This window comes from Pelodiscus sinensis, chromosome 6 (assembly GCF_052426305.1).
Source record: "Pelodiscus sinensis isolate ZL-2025 chromosome 6, ASM5242630v1, whole genome shotgun sequence".
NCBI classification, from domain to species: Eukaryota; Metazoa; Chordata; order Testudines; family Trionychidae; genus Pelodiscus; species Pelodiscus sinensis.
In genome coordinates, this window is record NC_143057.1 from 20,299,295 (window position 1) to 20,312,488 (window position 13,194).

Sequence of the window (13,194 nt, forward strand, 5' to 3'; positions counted from 1 at the left end):
ACTAAAGTCCTTAGTCCGAACTAATGTTACTCCTCAAAAAATGAGGAGTAACGTTAGTTTGGACTAAGGGCTTTAGCCCGAACTAACGCGTCCCGGCGCGCACTTCCTGGTTCGAATCAGCTGTGATTCGAACTAGCGCGCCGGCGAGATCATGTTAATGGAGCGCGGGATATTTAAATCCCCGCTTCATTAACTACTTCGGTTGTCTCCATTTGCATCCCTAGTTCGAACTAGGGATGCAGTGTAGACGTACCCCTAGTGTATAAAAACGCTGTGTAATAGGTCATGGCTTATACTCATCAAAACTTGTTTGGAGCCGCAGAAACTTTGGCATGACCGTATCACTTTTCATGAGTTAGCTAGATAGAGATTTCATTTTCCCAAAGTGTGGGTGAAGATTGTGAAGAGAACAGTCTGTACTGTATGCATTAACAACTGCTTTTACATGCATACGAGATGATTTGAGAGCCAGAATGTATGATTAATAGCAACAGAAGTATTGTTTTTATACAATGAAAGACCTTGTAATGGGATAGTTGCAGACCTATTATATTTGCATAAACTATAATGAATTCAGACTTCTTATCTTATAATTTTCTTTGCATGATTAATTCAACAAGTGTAAAAGGCTTCTCTTTGCTAAATAGAGGGGGTTTTACTATAAGAACCAGACAAATGTATGTAAAAGAGTATAGTGCATACAACATTGTAAGTAGGCTGGTACAGTCTGTAGGTATGGCTAAACTCATTTTTTGAGGAGTAACGTTAGTTCGAACCAAGGGGTTTGGTTCAAACTAACACGTCCCAGCGTGAACTTTCACTTTTGAAACAGCTGGTATTCAGAGTAACGCGCCGGCGAGATCATGCTAATGAAGGGCGGGATATTTAAATCCCCGCTTCATTGATTATTTCGAATGCCTGCATTTGCATCCCTAGTTCGAACTAGAGTGCAAGTATAGACATACGCTGGTACACTATACCGGGAAGACATTTTTGGCTGGTACAGTATACGGGGAAGACACTGTCTGGCTCCCAGCCTCTCCATGGAGCTGCCTGTCCTCCAGCTCCATCTGTATTGAGCCCCACAGGAGAATGGGGGCAGCTTCAGAGTGGTAGAGCATCCAGAGGAACTTATGGAATTCTGCTCCTTTCCCTACTGCCCTGCCCTACCTTCCTCAGCTCTATTCTCTAGTAGGGCTGCTACTCTGTGAAAGGGCCGGGTCCAGGCTACGGCTTCTGCTGCTTTTGCCACTGGCAAGGGCAGAGTGGGGAAAGCTGCCAAACTGCCAGCAGCTCCTCCAGCAGTTGTACTGCTCCAGCCCTCCCAGGTAATGTGGGATGGGCATGGAAGGGAAAGAGCAATGGAGCGTTGGGCTGGGAGCAGGGCAGATTCACATGGAGGGTCACACAGCGAGATCACGTGACCTCCCTTAGCTGGTGTTCCCTCTGTACCGATAAAACATTTATTTTACTTGCATCACTGGATACGTTACAAGAAAATGTAGGCATGCATATTGAAACAGTGGGAAACTATCAAAAGGCTGCAGGAATCAGGGTTTGATTATTCAAACAACTGCAAAGTATTTGCTCACTCTTAGTGCAAATTAAAAAGTATTCTTTCTTTTAAATAGATTGCCCTTCTCAGGTAGCTAATGTTGGAATTTTCAGGGAAAAGCTTAAAACCCTGTTATACACATAAATGGGAAATGCTATGCAAGGGATGGAATGTACTCCAGGAAGTATGTTTATTAGTAGTCTTGGAAGTTTTGTCATGGTCAAATGCTACTTTTCTTTTTTCCATTTTTGATGCAAATATGATAAATCTTTCTTTTTACTTTTTCTATTATTTTCCAACACCCTGTGGCAATGAGTCACATTGATTATATATTGTGTGATTAAAGTTTTTCCTTTCACACATTTTATCTGTTGTTCCTTTTAAGTGTCCTTTTGTTCTGATGTTACAGAACACAGTAATTGTTAGCTGTGCTCGGTTGCCTTTCTCTGTTCATTCATTATTTTATACATTCCTGTCATATTTTATTTTTCTTTTTTTCAGACTCAGATCAAGTTCAGGTTTCTATCAATTGAAGCTGGCAGAAATCCATGTGCAGGATCCCACTGGCATAGAGTCTAGTGAGGTTGAAAAGATGCAGCAGTGAAAATGAGGTGATGAGAACAGTACCAGCCAGAAAGAGGACATTATGAAGGCAGCTGAAGGTGCACTGATTCTGCATATACCCTCAGCAGTTTATGGCAGGGCTCCAACAGAGTCCTTAGTGGAAATCACAGTTGGCCTCCCACATCAGAAATAGTGAAGGTAGAAAGACAGTGATGGTGATGCCTGGCCTCTTTCAGGGTGAATCACCTTTTAGAGTGCCATGCTGTCCTGATGCAGATATATCATAAGTAGATCAATATGCATCATTATAGTATCAGCCTGTACTAAGGTTGAATAACACTATCCACTGTAAAAGCGACAAGGAGTCCTGTGGCACCTTATAGACTAACAGATGCATTGGAGCATAAGCTTTCGTGGGCAAAGACCCACATGCATCTGACGAAGTGGGTCTTTGCCCACGAAAGCTTATGCTCCAATACATCTGTTAGTCTATAAGGTGCCACAGGACTCCTTGTTGCTTTTGCAGATCCAGACTAAGACGGCTACCCCTCTGATACTTGACTATCCATTGTAACAGTAAGTGCAACTGTTTTTATGAAGTGCCTTATAGCTGGCTTCCTGATAATCCGTTCAGATTTGGTTGAGTAATGAAAATTCAAAGATCACCATCCCCTGTCTGTGATTGGCACAGTATATTTTGTTCCTGCAAGCATGTCAAAAGCATCCACATTCTACAGCATTTGCTGTGCACCTATCTGGTTTAGAAGAGAATTAGAAGAGAATTCTAATTAGAATATTAGAAAAGGATTAGAAGAGAATATGCAAATGAGCACTCCATTTGCATTTCCTCTTCTGGAAAAAGTTCTTAGTGTAGCCGTAGCCGTAGCCGTAGCCTTAGGCTACATCTTGACAGCAGCACTATTTTGGTATACCGCAAGTATCTCAAAATAGCTATTCCGCACCTTTAAACATGCCTGCTATTTGGAATCCTCCTTCCATGAGGGATAAGGAACATTTCAGGATAGCGCTTTATTTCAAAATTTGTAGACAACTCCAGATTTTGAAATAAGCTATTTTGAAATTAGATCGAAATAAGATACGCAATTTGTATATCTTATTTCGACCTACGGGTGCAGTTTAGTGAAGACATTACCCTCATAGGGTACGTCTACACTAGCTCATTAGTTCGAGCTAGGTAGGGTAATTAGGGCAAGCGGAATTGCAAATGAAGCCCGGGATATTTAAATATCCCGGGCTTCATTTGCATGTTCCTGGGCACTGCCATTTTTAAATCCCCCTTAGTCCGAACTCCGTGCCTGCGGCTACATGCGGCACGGAGTAGGTAGTTCGAATTAAAGATCCTAATTCGAACTACCGTTACTCCTCGTGTCCGGGGGTGGTGCTGGCCGGAAGGGGGGCAGGAAGCAGAGCTGGCAGGGGGGGCAGTGTCCGGGAGCCACGGGGCTGGCTGGCAGGAAGAGGGGGCAGGAAGCAGAGCTGGGAGGGATCGGGGGCTGTGAGGCTGGCCAGCAGGAAAGGGGGCCCGGAGGAATGGGGGCGGGAAGCAGAGCTGGCGGAGGAGGGGTGTTGGGGGCCGTGGGGCTGGCCGGCAGGAAGAGGGGTTGGGAAGCAGAGCTGGGGGGGATTGGGGGCCGTGGGGCTGGAGGGGAAGATGGAGGGGGACAGAAGGGGGAGAGAGGTGCATCCACTGGCCGTAGCCGGAGTCCTTCCAGCTGCGCCCCCAGCAAGCACTCCCTTTACTTGTCAGCAGAAGCCGGGCTGGGAGCCACTTCCCCCCTGCCCAGCTTCTGCTTGCAGAGGCTCCCAGCTGGGAGGCGGGGCTGCGATTGGTCCTGGGAGCCTCTGGTCCCATGCAAAAGCTGGGCGGAGGGGGCCGGTGTCTGGGAGTCCCGGCCAGTGTTCCCATCCCACCCCGCCCCACCCCACCCAGCTTTTGCGCGCAACCACAGGGCTCCCAAAGCCAATTGCTCTCCGCCTCCCAGTTGCTCCCCCACCCCTGCCCCTGCCCCCGCCAGGCTTCCCTCCGGCGCCCAGCTGGAAATTCACAAAATACTGGACATTGCACATGTTTTTCTGAATTTTTCTACCGGACAGATGGTGCAAATACCAGACTGTCCGGTAGAAAACCGGACACTTGGCAACCCTACGCCCTCACACATATATTTATCCCCTGTTGATATAGTGCTGGCTATACTGGGGATTAGGTCAGTATAACTTGGTCACTTAATCCATATACCAGAGCAATGTAGTTATGTCAACATACACTGGTAGGGTAGACCAAGCTTTCTCAAACTGTTCACAAAGGCTTGCATTAGACTTTCTGGGGATGATGTTGAAGCCTGAGCCTCATCGCCCCAACAATACTCATCAAAAATATTGTCTAAAGATAAATGAGCACATTTTGTGGACCTTTTACTGCAGAAATTTTCTTTTCTTTTTTAAAGTTCTAATAAAAGCTCTCTCTCAATGGGTCATTTTCCAGTTGTTATTTTACTGAGTCAGCCTGGCTTAAGAGATAGCATGGAATTCATTGCAGACCAATATGTAGCCTTTACTCACATAATTTTTTTTTAAGATTAATGTTCTCAGCTGGGGATATTTTAGACATAAAAATTAAATCCTGTTCTTTCTCTGATCACTGTGCAACAAGCATGGATTACTTCAGTATCAGCATTTGTTTCATAATTATTTCTCTTCTACTTAACCCCCAGGGTTAAATTTGCTAACTGAAAAAGCATGTTGACAGTTAATTTTAATGTGTGTCAAAAATTAAGCTCATTGCACTGGATAATTCTCCTTGGAGATTGTGCTACAGAATCCAGCATCATTTTATTGAGCTGTTGATAGAAAGAAAGGCATCTTGGTATGGAGGAAATGGTTTACAACACTTCCTTTTTGAGGGAAGGGGCATTATCACATGAGGTTGACTCTATAAAGTGTGCACTGTTCTATAAACCATGGTTTACTATGTTTTCCTGGTGAGTTAATGCTATATTGTGGGCTTCAGCAGATTTAAGAAAGATTTTATGACTCTGTTTAGTGTCAGTTATCACAATCCTCCTAAAAATATTTATGGAAACAGTTCTGTGGTGGCATAAAACATCCAGGGTACCATCCCTATTAAATTTTTTGTTCATTGCAACAACCCTGGTATATAATACTGGTTAGAGATCACTGCATCAACTTGTTTGCAGAGAAACCCAAAGTCTTCCCAGTTTTTCATCACATAAATGTCATTGTCTCATCATTATTATGCTCAGAAGACTGAAAGAAAGAGCTTTGTGACACAGTCACCTGTTTTGTAGTTTGCAATGTCTTCAGAATCCACCGCAGAATCTGATTCTTGTTTGGAGAAGGGCAATACTCTGCTGCCATGATGTTGGTACTTAACTGTTTGATCCTGTCTGTTAGGACTTCCTGGTATTCTGCTGAGTGCCATTAAACTGTGTGTTGGTTAAAAAAGTTTATATAACAACTCATAATACCTTTTTCAATAGATATCGGATTATCATTTGAAATCATTATCAATAATGGTCCAATCTTGTTGACTTTACTGAGTTTACTACACATAACATTCAGGCAAATTCCCATCAAAGCCAATGTGAGTTTGCCTCATTAAAGACTATATAAAAAAAGGAGGTCTTCAATATTTAGCCCATTGGCTACATTTGAGGCCCTGAAATTCAGTGACATTTCAGAGGTAAATTATGTTGCCAATGATAAGAGGTTTCAGGAGCGTTTCAGCCCGAATCTTTCAAAAGAATCTACTGTTCCTTACAGAATTTCTAGGGTCTTTGGCATCATAGGGTACGTCTAGACTACATGCCTCTGGCGACAGAGGCATGTAGATTAGGCTACCAGACATAGGAAAATGAAGCGGCGATTTAAATAATCGCCGCTTCATTTAAATTTACATGGCTGCCGCGCTGAGCTGACAAAAAGCTGATCAGCTGTTTGTTGGCTCAGCACGATAGTCTGGACGCTCGGGTGGCGACATCAAAGGTATTTGTCGACCACCCAGGTATGCCTCTGCTTCATTTTCCTATGTCTGGTAGCCTAATCTACATGCCTCTGGCGACAGAGGCATGTAGTCTAGACGTACCCATAGTTCCAGAGCTATGAAATCACATTCTAGCCCAGGGCTACTCAACACGCAGCCCACTTGTTTGTGGCCTGCAGTGCAGTTTGGGTTTACACGGGGCTCAACATGCAGCCCACGGGTATGAGCCAAACAAAAAAGTAGTCAATATAATGGTCTTCTGTTGATATGCGTTTTAGTAGTTCAATTCCTGGACTGTCATTGCTCATTAAAAGTGCTGTCATCAGGGTGGAAATCGGGTAAATATTGCATTTTATTAATATCAGCAGAACTGACTTAAATGGGGCCTGTGCATTATGTAGTCTTGCCTTAATCTTTGTATTCATACCTGTCAGTGTGAAAGAATCCATTAGCATGTATTTGCATATATATTTGTATGTATGTACAATCACACTTAAGTTGCAACCCTCAGCATGTGCTATGAGTTTCATTGTGGCCCCCAGGGCTTCCAAAGTTGAGTAATCCTGTTCTAGCCCATAGATATCTATGTCATTCAGTTCACAAGTACATGCTGTTCAAACTGTCTCGTCCATTGTTTGATGTTCTTCTCTGAAAATGACTGTTCACCATGTGACATTTCTTTTTTTCTTCCCTGGGCATGCAGCCACCTAACGCTGAGGATCATGATGACCAAACGCTGACGGTAGGCAGCAATTTGTGTATTTATGTCTGGGCATTTGTTTCTGGAAGTTGTGAGCGAGACAAATCTTACTTTTCTTTAGCACACTTCAGCACTTTAATAAACTATCATCCTTCCTATGCTGCTGTGCATTAAAAATAATTAAGTTCCAGTGTTAAAGTGATTAACTAATTCTGATATTCAGTTCTACCGTTTTTCATTTGGTGCCAAGATTTAATGTATTTGCCCTGTAGAAGCTTTCATTGAAAACAGCCATGTCCTGCAGCTGTTTTTTTATAATTAATTTGGCAGGAGTTTTAGTTTTATAAATTGTTGATCCTGATTATTTTTTATTGAACTAAATGGAGTGATTTGTGAACATTGCCATCTACAAAATGTATTCTCTAAGAAATTTATGGATGTACTACTGCAGCTGCTGTTATCCTATATAATTATTGGCACGGGAAGGGGAATCTCTTTTTGGTATTTATAAAAAACTCATAAATATATTAAAGATAGTTTATTTTAGATCCATTAGTGTGTATGTGTTTGTGTGTGCGTGCGTGCGCATGTATGTTATTTATCATCATTCTGGAAGTCCTTTTTTTTCCTAACCTTTCCAACACATATGATAGAAAACCATAGGCAGAGGCATAGAGACATACATCATTACTATAACTGACCTAAGGCTTGTCTAAGATTCTATCGTATAAATGGAGTATTTTCAAAATATTTTTCTACATCATTTTGATTATATCTAAAGGTCTGTAATGGACTGCAGGCATTTGAAATGAGAAGCTGGTATACTTCAAAGACAGAACTAAACAGTTCTGCAATGAAACTAAAGATTGTTAATACTGTCAGCTACTCTTTCTCTGCCGTAAAATAATCTCTCCAGGTTTTAACTTGAAAATTTAGCACATAAAGTTCACACTTCCTTTTCTACACTAGACTTTTGGAAATTATGTTTTTCTTTGAGGGTTGCTCATATGCACTCCAGTTTAGGTGTATGCATGCTGTGTGCACAGTTGCTGGAAAGCTTTTCCCTAGCAGGATACTATAGATTAGACACCTAGGGTACGTCTAAACTACATGCCTCCGTCGACGGAGGCATGTAGATTAGTTTATTCGAAAAAGGGAAATGAAGCCGCGATTTAAATAATTGCGGCTTCATTTAAATTTACATGGCTGCCGCGCTGAGCCGACAAACAGCTGATCAGCTGTTTGTCGGCTCAGCACACTAGTCTGGATGCTCCCCTGCCGACATAAAAGCCCTTTATCGACCTCCCCGGTAAACCTCATCCTACGAGGCATAACGGGGAGGTCGATAAAGGGCTTTCAGGTCGGCGCGGGAGTGTCCAGACTAGCGCACTGAGCCAACAAACAGCTGATTAGCTGTTTGTCAGCTCAGCGCGGCAGCCATGTAAATTTAAATGAAGCCGCGATTATTTAAATCGCGGCTTCATTTCCCTTTGCCGATCTGTCTAATCTATATGCCTCCGTCGACGGAGGCATGTAGTTTAGACACACCCCTAGAGTGGTGCCAATATGGCTTGGTATATAGCACCCTGCTGACCGCCCTCTCCTTCAGTTCCTTCTTACTGCCAGTGACAGTTGTCAGAGCTAGCGTCTGCAAGAGTGCCTTCCCAAGCTCTGTGTCGTAGATAGTTTTCTCAAGTTTTAAATAGCTGATAGTTGAGTGATAAGTTTGCTGTGGGGACTCTTGATGTTCCCTGCCACATGGGGGCCAGAGCATGCCTTGGCTCTCTGGCTTCAAGCAATGCAAACAGTGCACAAAATTTATGCCTACGGGCGATCCACTCAACTCCTGCCTTAAGTATCTAGGAGTGGACCATTTAGCAGATAAGTGGAATGCAAAGGGACAGAGAATTTTGCCTCCAAAATATCCTAATGGGGGCCTCTGTGGAGCCCCATCTGGCATGACAGGCTGTGGGACTGGAATTGTCGGCCTCGGTGTAGCATGCACTGGCTCTGCATAAAGATTTGTATAAACCCTCCCGGCACCAATGTTCACCAGCGCCAAAGACTATCTCACAGCACCAATCCTATTCTCCGGTGCACAAGAAAAGGCAGAGGCAGGAGAGGGGCCGGTCCCCCACTTTGAAAGCTAAGAAGCTTAAGGGGGGCACCCTTTAAACAATCCACCCATACAGCACCATTGGAGCCACTGCCAGTTCCATCAACTCTGGTGCAGGTGGACTCCCCATTCTGGGAGAGTCAGATGTAGGATGTGGATGTGCCATCACCCCTGAGATATATGAGATGGCCCGGAACTTCATTGAGTTGATGTTGGGCTCTTCAGCATCGCTGAGAGAGTCCCTTCTGGCCCCATCACCGGTACCAGGTCCGGTGTAATCAAGGGAGAAGCCTCCTATGTTAAGGAGGTTGTCTTCACCTCAGCACCATTCTGGTGAGGGCTCCTGTACAAGGCGGAGTCCTCTAACTTGGCACTGATCATGGAGCCTGGACCATCAGCCTCTACAGTGGTCTAGTGAGGGCTCCTATATATGACGGAGTCCTCCCAGATGGCACTGCTCCGCTAGTGGGGACTGTTCACTTCAGCACCATTCCACAGAGGGCTCCTGTACAAGGCAGCCTCCCAGGACCTGCCTAAGGGTTTGGGGGCACATGGATTCTTGCACCCACATTGTCCCCTTTACATAAGAACATAAGAATGGTCGTACTGGATCAGACCAAAGGTCCATCTAGCCCAGTATCCTGTCTGCCAACAGTGGCCAGCACCAGGTGTCCTAGAGAGGGTGGACGGAAGACAATGATCAAGCGATTTGTCTCCTGGCATCCCTCTCCAGCCTTTGTCAAACAGAGACCAGGGACACCATTTCTATTCCCTAGCTAATAGCCTTTTATGGACCTAACCTCCATGAAATTATCTAGCTTCTCTATAAACTCTGTTATAGTCCTAGCCTTCACAGCCTTCTGTGGCAAGGAGTTCCACAGGTTGACTACACGCTGTGTGAAGAAGAACTTTCTTTTATTAGTTTTAAACCTGCTCCCCATTAACTTCATTTGGTGTCCTCTAGTTCTTCTATTTAGGGAACTAATAACTTTTCTTTATTTGCCCTCTCCACACCACTCATGATTTTATAGACCTCTATCATATCCCCCCTCAGTCTCCTCTTTTCTAAACTGAAAAGTCCCAGTCACTTTAACCTCTCCTCATATGGGACCCGTTCCAAACCCCTAATCATTTTAGTTGCCCTTTTCTGAACCCTTTCCAAAGCCAATATATCTTTTTTGAGGTGAGGAGACCACATCTGTACACAGTATTCAAGACCACATCTGTACACAGTATTTGGCAAGCTTTGTCTCTGTCCACTATAGAGGTGGCTTGCAAGTGTGTACAAGCCATATCATTTGGACAGGATGCTAACAGTATCAGCATTGGTGATAGATGTCCTTCAGTGGTGGCTCCATGGTTGAGAGCAATAGAGCTACAGTGCTCGAAGGAGATGGAGCAGTTTTACTTGGTGGTGGGAAGCCTTCGACATGAGCCACATATGCGTCTAAATAGACGAGGTTTTCCTTGTGGGCCCTAAAGTGGGGTACCCACCAATGCAGGCTTCGGTTCCCCTTATTCTAGAATACCTTGTAGGGTTAAAGCAACAGGGATTTGCCACTTCCTACATTAAAGTTCATCTGGCCGCAATATTGGTGTTCCTTTTTTGGGGGGTGGGTGGGCGTGTTCAGTATTTGTGGACTCTTGGTGAACAGATTCCTTAAGGGAGTAGATAGTTTATATCCTCAGATGAGGGACCTGGCGCCCTAATGGAATCTAAACCTGGTATTGTCAAAGTTAATGGCTCCACCATTCGAGAGGTTAGCTATTTGTTCATTGTTGTTTTTATCTATGAAGGTTGTATATTTGGTGGCCATTATTTTGGCCAGACGAGTTTCTGAACTAAAAGTGTTAATATCAGAACCCTTTTATACTGTTGTCTTTAAAGATAAGGTTCTGTTGAGACCCTATCCTTCATTCCTCCTGAAAGCGGTTTCCCATTTTCATGTATCACATGACATTATTCTGCCAATGTTTTATGCCAAGCCTCACTTTTTTCCTCCCAGGACAAGTCCCTACATTCCCTGGATGTCAGGCGTGACTTAGCCTTTTACCTACTAAGCTGTCCAGGAAATGCAATAAATTATTTGTTGCAATAGGATGAAAGGGCTAGCTGTCACCACCCAGAGGAGATCTTCCTGGATCCTCACATGTATTTGTACTAGTTACAACTTAGTGAAAGTGCCAGCCCCTCAACTGTCTGCCCATTTGACCCAAGCACAGGCCTTGTCAATGGCCTTTCTTGCGTATGTTCGTGTCCAAGATATTTGTCAAGTGGCCACGTGTTCCTCAGACCACACATTTATGTCCCACTATGCCATTCAACATCAGTCTAGAGAGGACTTTGCGTTTGAGAGAGCGGTTTTATAGATTGCTGACAGGTGATCTTCGACCTCTCCACCGGATAGCAGCTTGGGAATCACCTAAATTGGAATGCATATGTGCAATCACTTGAAGAAGAAAAGACAGTTACCTTTCATAACTGGTGTTCTTTGAGATGTGCTGCTCATGTCCATTCCAAAACCCTCCTGCCTCCCCTCTGTCAGAGTAACTTCTAGCAAGAAGGGACTAAGGAAGAGGTGGTTGGCAGGGTGCTATGTATCTAGTGTTATTGGTGCCACTCTAGGGGTTTCCTCCTGTCAATTCCCTGCTAGAGAAAAGCTTCCTGGCAACTGTGCACACGGCATGCATACACCTAAATTGGAATGGACATAAGCAACACATTTTGAAGAACACCAGTTATAAAAAGTAACCGTCTAACTCGATACCTTTAAATTCTAGGCTGTACTAAGTCCAAGGGGTTAGTTGATTTGCCCAATGCAGCAGAAAGAGTCTGTGGATTAGTAGGAGTTAAAGCCATATCTCCTGAGTACCAGTCTACTGATGATGGCTCTTTTGGGATGAACGGGGGTGTACATGTCATATTGCTTAGTACAGAATGTGACCAGTGAAAATCAGAAATGTCTCTGGAAGATGAATATAGCTCATAAAGGAACTGGAGACCTAATTCCTTCTTTTATTTTGGTTTTGAATTCAGACCAAGCCACGTCTCCAACGAGGTGGGAGCTCTGCATCTCTCCACAACAGTTTAATGAGGAACAGCATCTTTCAACTTATGATTCACACACTTGACCCACTTGCTGAAGGTATTCCAATAACTTATTTTCTTTCTCTGCTGTATAAAACAAAAAATATTTCCCCCATTACTCACAAAAATGTTGTTTGTACTTGAGCTACTTTCCCTAATGATGTTCTCTTTGGTTTTGGTTTGCTTATTATTGGCTTGTTTGAGTTTTTTAATCTGTGAGAGTATTTGCATTCTAATGCCACGGTATATCGAGTGCCACAAAGGATTGTGACATCTAGGGATTGCTTTCACTGCGGTATCAATAATAACCATGACTGTCCGGGGGATGTACTGTAAGTACTAGCACATTCTCTCTTTAGTTGGGGCTTGAACAAATTTCATTTGGACAGGGATGTAAAAATTAGATGTTTACTGCTCCTTGTACGGGATGTCAATTTTGTTTTCCTAGCTTTGATGTCAGTATATCACAGGGAAGCTAAACATGGAACTAATTTCTAATATGGAATGTATACAACATTGACACATTGCAATCTTGACTTTGGATGGATAATCGCTAAAACCAGATAGAATGTGATTATCCACAATCAACTAAGAGCCATCATTGATCTCCAACACTCTTCTCCCCTTTTCTTTTTCTTTCTTTCTTTCTTTCTTTCTTTCTTTCTTTCTTTCTTTCTTTCTTTCTTTCTTTCTTTCTTTCTTTCTTTCTTTCTTTCTTTCTTTCTTTCTTTCTTTCTTTCTTTCTTTCTTTCTTTCTCACACTCTTGCTGATATTATCAAAAGTGCAGTATTACTTTGTCAACCATGCCTTTCAAGTGGATTTCTAAATATCCAAACCCAGGTATTTATTTGTGTACTGGGTATTGTGATTACATTACTTGTCCCTGCTGAAGTAAGATATGTCATCTTCAATCATCTATTTTTTTCAAAGTTATAATTCTTCCTAAAAGATGTGAAGGGCTCAACTGGCCCTAAATCTCTAAGGGTATGTCTACACTACAAAGTTAATTCGAACTAACGGACGTTAGTTCGAATTAACTTTGATAGGCGCTACACTAGCGCTCCGCTAGTTCGAACTTAATTCGAACTAGCTAAACCTCATTCCACGAGGACTAAGCCTAGTTCGAACTTACTAGTTCGAATTAAGGGG

At 43.3% G+C, this 13,194-nt stretch overlaps 1 protein-coding gene across 1 annotated transcript in view; it reads left to right on the forward strand.

Moving 5' to 3' along the window:
- SLC24A2 (solute carrier family 24 member 2) overlaps positions 1 to 13,194 on the forward strand; it is a 181,950-nt gene that overhangs the window by 84,739 nt on the left and 84,017 nt on the right. The window contains exons 4-5 of the mRNA XM_075931491.2: positions 6,844 to 6,882; positions 11,994 to 12,102. Of these exons, the coding sequence (XP_075787606.1) occupies positions 6,844 to 6,882; positions 11,994 to 12,102 (148 nt within the window). The remainder of the gene's footprint in view (positions 1 to 6,843; positions 6,883 to 11,993; positions 12,103 to 13,194) is intronic.